Raw genomic sequence first — 12,493 nt, 5'->3', positions numbered from 1 at the left:
ATGGGATTATTAGCAAGACATAATGCGAGTTAGAAAGAGGACAACTCTTTCTTGCTGTTACTTCATTCTAGAGAGAAAATCCCTAAATAAGGGGTACGGCCAGGCTCCGGGGCTGAGCACAGCTACCATCTCCCTGCCTCATAGCTTGCAGAAGTAGGGCAGAGCTGTGCAAAAATTACTGAAGCAAGAACTTCTTGCACAAAAACAAACCAACAAACAACAACAAACACAACAGCAACGACGAAAAACAAGCTTAAAAGGATTCAAAGCTTTCAGGAAACAGCAATCTTCCACCATGGTCTGTTTTCCAGTGAATGATTTAATTCCTTGCCTTTCATGTACTAGCGTGCTATGATCATGGTCTGTTATCGGTCCTTGTATTTAGGGATAATGAATTTACCCCCAGTGCAACAGAAATGCAGGATTAAAGGAAAGAGACCGTCAAAATCAAACAGATCTACCAGGGAAGAGAAAACAGACACCAAAAAAAAACAGAACAAAATGAAAACGGTCCTTAATTTTGTGCAGCTATCCATTATGCTCATCCAGCGACCACGTGGGTTCTGCAGACGGGCTGGCCCAATTTCTGCAAGCTAATAGCACACAGAGCCTTCTTTCAGCTTGTGCCATCGTGGCATCAGAGCACTTTGCCATGTTAATGGCAGGATGTTAATTTGGTGGACAGGACAGAGAGCCACAGGGGCTGTGCTGAGGATGGAATGCAGGGCACAAGCTGAATCCAGCAGCCAAAGGCACAAAATAAAGGAGGGGTGGAGGATGCTGCTCTCATCTACTTCGTGTTTCTGTAACAAGCTCTATAGTGGCTTCCAGGATGCATCTGGGCACCCCTGGTGTGTCTGAAACCACACTGCAACTGATTGCTGAGCAAACCCTTCCTTCTTCTCCCACAAAACCACTCTCAGCAGCAAGAAGGCTGATCCCCCTCCCCTTGCTGTGCCTAGCAAACAGTCCAGAGAAGGGCTGCAAAGATGTTCAGTCCATGGCAGGGGTTGGGACCAGGAGGCCTTTAAGGTCCCTTCCAACCCTACCATTCTATGACTGTGATTTGCCGAGGAGGTAGCAGAGTGCTACTTCCAGCACCAGTTCTGTGTCCTCTGCCAGACATGAAGGAGGGGTCTCCATCTCCCCCCACTGAGTCCAAGAAAATTGTTTTCTTGATGTGGCTGTAAGTCTTATTGCAAGCCCCCAGCTCCTGTAGTTATGCCAGTGGATTAGGCTATGGGCTGGACCAGCAGCAATGATGGTGCGAAACTCACAGTAGAAGCTGTTTTCTGCCAGTCTGGGTCACACTGCAGGCCTTGGAGCTTTGGAGGCTGCTGTATGTGCTCTAATTCAGGGCGATGGAAAACCCAAGCCGTGTCTTCCAAACAGATGCTGACATTCTTGGGCACCTGAGCACAGCTTTCTCAACACTCATGCTTTTACCTGCAACTCTTCACTTGAAGGATAGAGTGTTTTACTCCCTTTTTCTTTCCTGATGGCTACTGTAATTGCAATCAACCATGGGAATACAACAGGCTTGGTCTTATACACTGCCCAGTCTTGCTGTTGCACTCTTAGGACCATGCATGTTGCTATGTCCGTCAGAAGCACTTATTCCCCATATTCATAGAGTCAGAGAATCACCAAATGGCCTGGGTTGAAAAGGACCACAGTAATCATCTATTCATCCATCCATTTTAATTTAAGCACTTTGGAAATCTCAGGAGCCCTTTATTTAAGGCAGACATGGATGAGTACGTGGCTCCAGAATGGTGTCGGCTATGGGCAGTTCAGTTTGATAACACGGCCCCATATGGTGGCACCTGGCTGCACCACTCTGCACCTGAATGGGATGAGAGGTGGCCAAAGTGCTGGTGGGACGTAAATATTATAGAATCATAGAATCATTAAGGTTGGAAAAGACCACTAAGATCATCTAGTCCGACCGTCAACCCATCACCACCATGCCCACTGACCACGTCCTCGTGGAGGCTGTTTGTTCTGTGAACAGAGAAGGGATTTGTGGAAATGTGTGATGCTGAATGTCCTGTTGCTCACCCAGTTTTTACTCTGGTCCTTTTCCTCTCCTCAATCCCTGATAGTGGGGACACCAGGCTCCCTGCAGCCTGAGATTCTTGAGGGAGTTCTCACGGGAACCGTCATGTCCTCGAAAGACAAGTAAACATCCCAGGATACTTATGTCCAAGCAGATGTTTGCTCTGGTGTCAAAGACCCTCTCCTTCCCACCACATCATAACATGCTGAGCACCAATTGGCTCTATGCGTCCCACCAAAGCACGGAATACACACTAATGGAAGTGCTCTCCATCTCAGCCTGTCTCCATCTCTCCTCCAGGCAGGCTAGAGTCAAGGAGATGCTGAGATGATACACACAGATAGCCAGTGAGTCACTGTAAAGTTCAAAAAGTTCTTAATGCTAAATTCCTCCTAAAAACAACACACATTAAAAATGTACATGGATATAAAAATTGTAGCAAGTGTCTCAAGACAAGATTTCCTGTCCCACTGTGCAACACTGGAAAAGTTCTTCTTATCAGAGCTTGGATCTCTGTCCATTAACACAACTGTGATCTCATTCTTCTGGCTACAGCCATGATGGCAAAATCAGAGCTTGTGATGATCCCATTCACGTGGTGGCTGAGACTGCTCAGTGAAACAGCACTCGCGAATGTGGTTTTCTGCATAAAATCTGTGCCATGGAGAATGAGGCAATGATTTGGATTTTAAGCAATTTAGTATTATTCAGGAGCTCTTTTAATGAGTTCAGGGAGAAAAGGATGAAGGTTATTTTGCTACTCAGATGGGAAAGGATTTGGCATTGTCCAATCCCCAGATAAGTCCATTTTCCCTCAAAGAGCTTTAATTATTCCATGGTCCTGATCCAAGCACCCAACATGACAATTAGCAGCAGACAGTAGACCTGGCAATCCAAACTGTCTGTGAGTCATCTCTTTGAAAGGGTCCTTTGAGGAATCTATTCTGTCATGTCCCTGCGATGGGCAGGTCCTGCTGGTACCCAAGGAAGTCTTTGCTTCCAGCACTGTGCTTCCATAAGTGGGACACTAGGGATGGAGCTTGGATCACAGATGAAAATAACCATATTTAGGGCATAAATGTGCAGATACCTTAGAGCACTTCACACAGTACCTATGTGTGGATCACTGGCTGGAGCCCCAGGTCTCTACGTGGGGGTCTGAGCTCCCAGCTGGTTGGTGGAGGGATGGTCAATATGGTCAGCATAGCCTGGAGGGTTCTTCATCAACCATGCCCATCTGGTTATCCCTTTTCCATGTCTTGCTCTGGCATTTTTACGTGTTGCATTGTGGATAGTAGTAGTGCAGTTCTCTCAGTGATAGCTGAGGAAATGAAAACTACAAACAGAAAACAGGTTCACTTGGTTTGCCTTTGTTCTTTACTTACTTACTTTATTGAGCAGATAATACAAACTATCAGCCCCGATTTTCCCCAGAAGTTGGAACACCCACACTGGCCATGGTGAATGGTGCAAGATCCAGGGATGTCCAGGGAGGCTACTGACACTGACTCACTTCTTCGTGTATGTCAAAGGTCTCAGCAGTACCACTGGCAAACCTCCCATACCACTTCCTCTTGCTGGCAAAATCTTTACAGCATCACGCTAGACTAATAAACAGGAAATAAATTAATTCATCTGGTGATTACTTTCTCCTCATCGAAGTGCTCTGCTCTACCTCTGCCCCTCAGCAGGCCCAACAGCCATAGCAAGACTGACCTCAGATACCCCTAAAAAACCCTGAACTTGTTGTTCTCGCTGGTATATCTGCCTTTTCTGCCCAGAAATGAACCTTCACCAGGCCAGAGGTAGTTGGGGGGAAACTTGTCTACAGTTGCTGATGACACGAAAGTCACTCCATGCTTTTGGAATTTGGCAGCTGTACTCAGTGTTGGCCTTGAGTCACCACAACAGAACAGCTCAGCACAGCGGTGTCCAAGCAGTTGGGAAAGGCAAAGCTCAAATATTACTTGTTCTGTTCCCTTTGCAACCTCTGTGCCTCTGTTTCCCTGCCTGGAGGCAGTTGCTCCGGAATAGTCAATGCACCCAATGAACAGTTTGGCTCTGAAGTGTCACAGCAAGTAGTTTCCCAAAGTTATGCTGATGACTTTCAGTGCCTTCAAGAGAATGCCATGTGTAATACATGCTGGGAGAAGGAAGAAGTCTGTGCTTTAGGAATGGGTAAGGGACTTCTCTACCTGCACAAAACCAGAGGCAGAGATGCTACCTCACCATGGAACATTTTTCTGTTCCCTTGGACTCTACATATTACAGCAACACAACAAACCCTCATAAGTGTTTTCAGTCTGCCAGCCCTCATGTGGCCAGGTACCAGGGCTGCAAACACATCTTGGGAAGTGTCTCATGGGACTGTGGGCTCACTCTGCTTTTCCACTTCATCAGGGACTTTCCAGACACAAAGAACACCCCAGTGAGGGAATCATAGAATTATCTGAATTGGAAGGGACCTTTAAAGGTCATCTAGTCCAACTCCCCTGCGATGAATAGGGACACCTACAGCTAGGTCAGGATGCTCAAAGCCTCCAACAAAATCATTAGCAGTGAGCAATAAAAACTCTTGAACTGTCCGTACTTTTGAGTAGCTGCACAGTTCCCATTATATCAGGGGAAGGAAGGGAAAGCATCCCAACAGGGAAATGTTTTGCAGTTTTCTAGCCCATAAAGTCTGAAGACCTGTTCAGCTATTCCTGCTGCTTGGTTTGAATTCCCAAAATACTGCCCTGTAAAGTCAATATCGTACCACAAGCTTTACAGTGACAGCCAGAGAAGCAGGCAGCTGAGAAGCATCTTTCTCAGAAGCACTGTGATATAATAGAAATAAATCCCTCTCAGCAATTCTGCCCACACATTGCCCACACAAAACATTGTTGGCCTCCACCATTTTGGCAGGCTTTAGAGGCATGAGCATCCCATTACCAAGGATGCCAGGGGCTCATCCCTTCACCTCCAAATGCTCTGAAGAGTTGGATTCTCCAGCACCATCCCACAGCTGTGAGCAAAGTGTATGCTGAGGGTTGACTCAGAAAGCAACAGGATGGGACCAGTTTCTATCAGTGCTTTGCCCCCTCAAACCTCACCCACCCCACACACGTCAGTTTGTCTCTGTCCCCATTTCCCAAAGATTTTTCCTTCAGGAATGGGAACCAGATCCTCTCAGCTCTCCTCTTCACCCGTCACAGGGTTCAGTGGGGTGAGACCCACCACCAGGCCCTGTGTCCTCCCCACACTTCATGCTGGGGCCAGATCCTTCCCGCGCATGGATTTTCTGGTGCCTCCTCAGATACTTCTTCAGCCGGTAGCGCTTCCCACAGACCCCACACATGTAGGCCCCGCCTCGGGAGTGGAGCAGCTGATGTTTAATGAGGTGACACTTCTGGGGGAAGCATTTCCCACACTTGGTGCACTTGCAAGGCCCCATGCGGACGTGGATCGTTTGGTGCCGGAAGAGATTGGCCTTCTGGTTGAAGGTCTTCTCGCACTCAGGGCACTGGTAGGGCTCCTCCTTGGTGTGAATCCTCTGATGCCGGACCAGGTTGGAGCGCTGGGTGAAGCTCTTCCCACACTCGGTGCATTTGAAAGGCTCGCTCACGTGGGCTCGCTGGTGCCGGACCAGCTTGCGGTTCATGCGGAAGCTCTCTCCGCACTCACTGCACTTGTACGGCCCCTCACTCGCGTGGATCTTCTGGTGTCTGGTCAGGTTTGATTTCTGATTGAAACTCTTCCCACACTCGGGACAGGGGAATATCCGTTCACCTTTGGGAGCTCGGTTTGTTGAGAGATCTTTCTTGGATGTGGATTTCTCCGTGTTCTCCGGTATCCCCTCTTTGGTGGGTTGATTGCATTTCTTCTGCTTCCTCCGTGGGCTCTGTCTCTCCTGGTGGTCATCCTCCACACCGGCTTTCTCTTTAATCTGGACCCTTTGGGTGGCACTCAGGTTTGGCTTCTGACCACAGTGGATCTCACAGTCAGTGCTTTCCTGTGGTTCTTCCTTCACTTGGAGCACGCTGTTATCAGCTATGGGATCTTTCTGGTCGTGTTGCCCATCAGAATCCCTTTCCTTTTTAACCTGTCTTCCCTGTAAAGCCATCAGTGAGAGCTCTGGATCAAAGAGCTTTCCATAGTCCAGGTTTTCTTGTGGTTCTTCCTTGATGTGAAGTTTCTGGCAGGCTATTGCAGTAATGCTCTCTGTGTCGTAGGTGGGTGGTCCTGGTTCCTCTTTCATTTGGATTTTCCAATGAGGGCTTTTTGGGTCATATGGGATTTTAGGTAGGACTCCACCTCCTTCGTTAAACACACACTCCAACACATTCTCTTCTGACTTAAAGGCAGTTTCCTCTTTAATCTGTATGACCTGGAGAGACCCATCTTCGATGTGTCCCTTGAGTGGCTTTTCCTTAGCATGTTTCCTCTGGTGGACGTTGAAATACCGCTTGGTGCTCAAGCTCTTCCCACACTCAGTGCAAATGAAAGGCCCTCCACGAAGGTGGATCTTCTGGTGGGCCAACAGCGTGGCACTCTGCCCAAAGCACCTGCTGCACTCTGGGCACTTGAAGGGCTTCTCCCTCTTATGGATCTCCTTGTGGGCCATGAGCATCCCATTCTTCACAAAGCTCTTCCCACACTCACTGCAGGCGAACGGCCTCTTCTCCGTGTGCGTCCGCATGTGGATGTTGAAGTAGATCTTTGTGCTCAGCCTCTTGCCACAGTGGGCACAGAGGTAGGGCCCACCCTTGGTGTGCGTCTTCCGATGGGCCGCCAGGCATATCTCCAGGCGGAAGGAACGCCCGCACTCCCCGCAGCAGAAGGGCCTCTCTCCCGTGTGGATGCTCTGATGGGTCCTCAGGTGGCCCCGGGTGGTGAAACGCCGCCCGCACTCCCCGCAAGCAAAGAGCTCCTCCGCCGTGTGGATGCGTTGGTGTCTCTTCAGGTTGCCCTTCTTGCTGAAGGACTTGCCGCACTCCTGGCACAAGTGTGCCTTCAGCACCACATGCTTCACTATGGCCTTCATGGCAGCCGTGCTCTGTGTGATGGGGCTGCCAAAAGGCCACGATGTTATGGGGACGGACTGCCAGGGAGGATACAAAAACCATCAGGACGTACACACTGAGGTGTGCTTTGAGGGACGTGCTTTGTTCCCCATAGGGGAAAGGCCAACAAGGTGTGTGCGGTCTTCCCCATTTCTCAGCCTCCTTTCACTCGGCTGCAGAAGCAGTGTTTGTAGCTCCATCTCCTGCCCTCTCTGATCTCCTGCAGGAGCTTCTTGGCATTCCTGGAGATTGCCGGACTGAAAAAAATAAAGGGAAAATTAAGGCAATATTTCTTCTCCACCAGCTTCGTTCAGTACATAAACATAACTTCAGGGTCACACCTCAGCTGCTCCATGGGAGACTGAACTCAGGACATTTGAAGCCACAGGATTCCAACAAAGAGACCAGGAACAAGCTGATTTCCCTGGCAGTGTGAGGATTCATGCACTCATTGCTAGAACAACACTGAGATTTCAGCTCCATTGCTGCACCAGTGACATACTCTCAGAATACTTCTCCATCCTTTCACCAAGATTTAGATTAAATGCATTAATAATGCAATGCAGTTTGCATTGTTGCAATGCAACTGTTGCAGTTTCTCCCCCAAACCCCTAAGAAAACCAAACCTGGCACCACTTGCAAAACAAGCTGTGCTGCTTTGTGCTGACAGACCTTCCATGCACAGGGGAAACGGGGTCAGTGATGCCTTCAGTGTACCTCTGGAGAAGTGGGATGCAGAAAGCTGAAGTGAATTTGACCCCTTTAGAGAGGGGTCAGTATGCTGCAGGGTCTGGGCGCTATGTGTTGCCATTAGACAAAAGGAAGGGCCAACAGATGTGAGCAGCATCTCCTCTCAAGACTGTGAATTCCAGCTGAGAAAAGATCAAGAAAGGCTGAGGGGAGGAACATTGTTGCTGGAGGTGACTGTCAACAAAGCCATATGGCTGTCCAAGCTTGTACTGGAAGTGCTGCTGCCAAATCCACCAGTTATGGGGTAGCTGCCAGCAAGGACACGGGTTGCCAGTGAGACCTCCCCTGGAGCTCTGGGAGGATGTGACTGGGAAGATGAGTCCCTGGGGAGATGGTCACCAAGGCACAGGGATGCAGGGATGTGCCATGGATCAGGAAATGCAATGGGAGATTGGGCGTACGGCCATCCCAACACAACGGTGGTGAGGAGACTGTAGCAGTGTGCTTCTCAAAGGAAAGGCTCAGAGTGGTAAATGAAGAGGGACATCTATTTCAGAGGGCAGTTATAATGAGAAACATTATTTCAGATTTAGTCCCCTTTGGCAAACCCTTCTGGATCCCCACTGATGTCTGGAGACCCACCACTGAAGCACAATGATGCTCCTGTCCAGGCTGAACTCATCATTTTGGGACAGAACTGATGGAAAAAGTTAAATATAAAAAGCAACCACCAACAAGCTTTTCTAGGGTGAGGAGAGACAAAACATGCACACCTGGAGCAGGACACAGGTCTAGAGCTTGCCAATGGGGGGTGGAAGCTCCCAGAGGGCTGAACCCCTCCTGGGTGGCGAGCAGATATCTGACCCTACGACTGATTTGAATCCAGCAGAAAAAGGCTCAGCATTGGCCAGGCTGCAAAGAGGGCTCAGAAAAGTTCCAAAGCTCATTGTTACCCAGAAAGGCCGTTCCCCCCCTGGGCAGGCAGCAGAGTCAGCCCCTGGCCACCAACAGTTGGGAAAATCTGCAGCAGCACTTCGCTGGGTTTTGTTACCCTTGGATTTTGGCAAAAAGCAACACATCCCGATTGGTGCTAAGAAGAAGAAATCCCTGCCTGCCTGCTTTCTTCCTTTCTCTTTATTTCCAAGCATCCAGATCCTACCAATCCAAAGCCCGCCTTTCCTTCCAGCTCAGCAACCAAGGGCAGCATCCCAGTGAGAGCCAATTTGCCTTTTCCTCAGCCTACCCGGGCACATGGAGATGGGCTGTCAGAAAAGCACCTTACCTGGGTGAGCCGTCAGGCTGGGGCTGGCATCATCCCTCTCCTTGGGGGCAACCAGGGCACAGCGTCCTGCTGCCTCCCCGCATCCGCAGCCCAGCCGACCGAAAGGAAGTCTGAGGGCAGCGCGGAGAGAGCTGCCGGAGGAAGGGTGAACTGAACAAAGGCGGAGAGCAAAGGGCCGAGGGGATGGGGTGCCAACGGGTGGGATTCCCACGCGTGAGTCCCACTGCTGGCTGCAGCACTGGGGGGGGGAGGAGGGGAGCTGAGGGTTGGAGCTCCGCGCTGCCTGCTGGGGATTGTAGTTCTTGCCTTTCCGTGGTCAGGATGCGGCTGCTTTGGCATGAAAGCGTTTGCTTTGTAGAGGGAGGATGTATTTATCGAGTGGTTCTCTGTCCGCGGCAGCTCGCAGCCCCCAGGATGGAAGCAGAAAGGCTCGTGCCTTGCAAGCAGCAAAGCAGCCCTCGTGTTGCTCAGTGAAAGCACAAAGAGATCATGCAGGTGGTGCCAGGTGGATACTGAGGCAGTGCAGTGACAGAGAAATCACTGCAATGTCACCAGATAGGCTCCTGTGAGCAATATATTCTTAACTTCTAGATATAAGCTTGCAGTAATGGTGGTGATGGGTCAACAGTTGGAATAGATGATCTTTAAGGTGTTCTCCAACCTTAACAATTCTATGATTCTGTGATTCTGTAATACTTAACTTGATAACAAATCAATATTTTGGTGGGTTGTTTGGAATCGCCCTGAAACTTAGGAGTGATCTAACAAAACAGAGAAAGAAAATATGATGATATCGAAGAGGGAATCTGCATCAGGACATTTTTTAATGCAACACTGAGTTGCACAAAAGTATTTTTAATTATAGCAGTAATTATTAAAAAGTAATGATGTTCACCTTAGATCTGCACATTTTAAATGGATAGATATCAACAGCAGTTGGGAATTAGCAATTGCTTCTCCTGTCTCACAAACTGATAAATGGACTTGAGGCTCCTACCAACCTAAATGATTCAATGGTTTAGGACCACTTGGCTGAGGTTGAGGCTCAGCAAGACCTCAGAGAAACCACTCAGACCCTCCTGGGTCTGCCTGGCAGAGAGGTTTTGAGACTCAGCGGGAAGGTCTGTCTTAAGGGTGGCACAAGGCTGCAAGAATCCTATTCTTCTGCTCTTTGATTTAGGGAAACTGAGGCGGGGGAGGAGTGGGGGGTGGGGGGAGGGTGAGGTGCCTGCTCAGCTCAAACAAGAAAGTTTTGTGTTGCAGGGCCCCTGGAGTTCAGAAGCTGTCTACATCCCGTATGTGCCTTGGTTAAAGTCTGCTCATGTGTTTTCTAACCCAGCACTAACCACCATCATTGAGTTGGCCTTACTCAAGTCTTCTGTTTTGATGCATGAGGTTGTACCACAGCAGGTCCTAGGCAGGACAGACCATGACAGAAAGCCACAGCTCTGTTGCAGCGAGATCCCTCACATGCAGGACTGCTTAGGCAACATTGCCCCTTTCCCACCCTTCCCATTACCATAATACATTCCCCCTAACCTTGCCTTTCAGTGGGACAACACTCTTTAGGTGGCATCAGTCATCAGCTCCACCAACAACCTCACCCTGACGTGCCCTAGCTTTTGCTTGTGCTATCAAAAATGGACTCAGAGACTCTCATATTCATTCCTAAAAGGGCTTCATGGCTGAAGTCATTGGGGCATGTATAGGGTCCAAGAATGCCTCTTCTGACGCTCAGTTTGGAAATGGTGACCTCTTAGTCTGAATGAAATTTCTGCTACTCCACGGTGACCCATTTTGGAGATGAAGCTGCACCATTGGCCATGGTGACTGCCTCTGCAGCACACCACTAGATGCCAGTGGAAGCTTTTCCCAGCCTGCTCCTGCCTAGGGGGATCTCACAGTTCTGACAGCTTGATTTGTTCTCTTGTATTTTCCAAAAGCTAACTCTTCACTTTTGATTTAATAAGGCCTCCTTGCATTTGGGAATTTGGGCAGTACATGTAAATACTGTGTGTGCGCTTTGTGTATCTTCTCCCTCTCTCTCTTTCTCTCTCTATTTATTAAATGTATATAAGGTATAGCTACTATTTAGATAGGAACTCCTTCTCAGTGTCTTCACAGACAAGGATTTCACCCTCATGCTCCTTTTTTCAACCCCCTTCCTATCAAACACCTAACTCCCCAGACTCCTCACCTGCCAACTCCTCTGGTCCATCACTGTATTCAAGGCCAGGCTGGATGTGGCTCTGGGCAGCCTGGTCTGGTGGTTGGTGACCCTGCACATAGCAGGAGGGTTGAAACTCAATGATCATTGTGGTCCTTTTCAACCCAGGCCATTCTATAATTCTATGATTCTATGATCATGGCCAATGTCCTAACGTGGACAGTGGAAACACAGAATCATAGAGTCATTAAGGTTGGAAAAGACCACTAAGACCATCTAATCTGTTGACCCATCACCACCATACCCACTAATCCATATCCCTCGGTGCCACGTCAACCCTTTATACATACAGGTGTTGGCACGACGTGTCCAAGCCCTGTCCTGTGCTGGGAGATGTTCCCAGTAACCAGCTTGTGTAGTTTGACATGTAGCAGGAAGATGGAGATGAATGAAATTGGTTGGATGGATGGATGACTGGTAGATGCTATAATGCTAGCTGCTGATGCTAGCTGCTGCTGGAAACAAGACGTTAGGATTGGTGGAGGAAAGGTCCAACCCAGTTTGGCAACTCATGTCTTGTTTTTTCAGATAAATCCAACTCTGTGTTTGACCTGCCAGCTGTATCCAATGAGGCTGCACACGAGAAGTGAGAACTAAATTTAAGTCGAGCTGTCACATGCTCCAGTGGCTGATTAATTATGCAGTGAAATAAAAATGGAAGTTGGCAAAGTAAAGGAGAAGGGGAAGAAAAATGAATTCATCGCCCTGCTTTACAATGGAAATATTGCTGCAGGTTTTATTAAAGATGCCACAGTTAATCACATCAGGAGGCTGAAAGGAGTGAGGTTTGCTGTGCTGGGTACACACAAAGCAGGAGAGCTGGACAATGCAGTGAGGGGAGATAAGGGAGGCAGGAACCATTATTTGTTCAGACCGTGATTGTTCCTGAGATTTGCAAGCACGTTAGGTGCTGGCTGAGGCTCAGTACATCATAGACCATTGTTATTAATTTAGGAAATAGCTCTCATGGCAAGGCAAACGTGATAAAGGAGAATAAAACTTTTCCCCCACCCTACCTCCTCTAATTGCTTTTGAGCATCTGATTAAGAAGAAAAGGTCTTTTGTTTTCAGCAGCTTCATTCAGGTGCTCTTACAGCTTCACTGTGCAGCCCAAGCTCACCTCTTCCCATCCTGATGCCATGAGAATCATTACAGAGTCTGTGGCTGCCTCCCTATCTGCCACGCTCAGC

The 12,493-nt window shown here is 48.7% G+C and overlaps 1 protein-coding gene across 1 annotated transcript; it reads right to left on the bottom strand.

Annotated features, from left to right (window-relative positions):
* Positions 1-3,170: 3,170 nt before the first annotated feature.
* LOC101748352 (zinc finger protein 91-like) lies at positions 3,171-9,308 on the bottom strand. Its single transcript, XM_004939115.5, has 2 exons — positions 9,077-9,308; positions 3,171-7,361 (listed from the first exon to the last, which is right to left on the bottom strand). Exon 2 carries the CDS (start codon positions 7,083-7,085, stop codon positions 5,244-5,246), a length of 1,842 nt encoding a protein of 613 aa, XP_004939172.3. The 5' UTR covers positions 7,086-7,361; positions 9,077-9,308; the 3' UTR covers positions 3,171-5,243.
* Positions 9,309-12,493: the final 3,185 nt, after the last annotated feature.

This window comes from Gallus gallus, chromosome 2 (genome assembly GCF_016699485.2).
Source record: "Gallus gallus isolate bGalGal1 chromosome 2, bGalGal1.mat.broiler.GRCg7b, whole genome shotgun sequence".
Lineage (NCBI taxonomy): Eukaryota > Metazoa > Chordata > Aves > Galliformes > Phasianidae > Gallus > Gallus gallus.
Note: the sequence above shows the minus strand (reverse complement) of the source record. Positions and strands in the feature narration are given on the sequence as shown.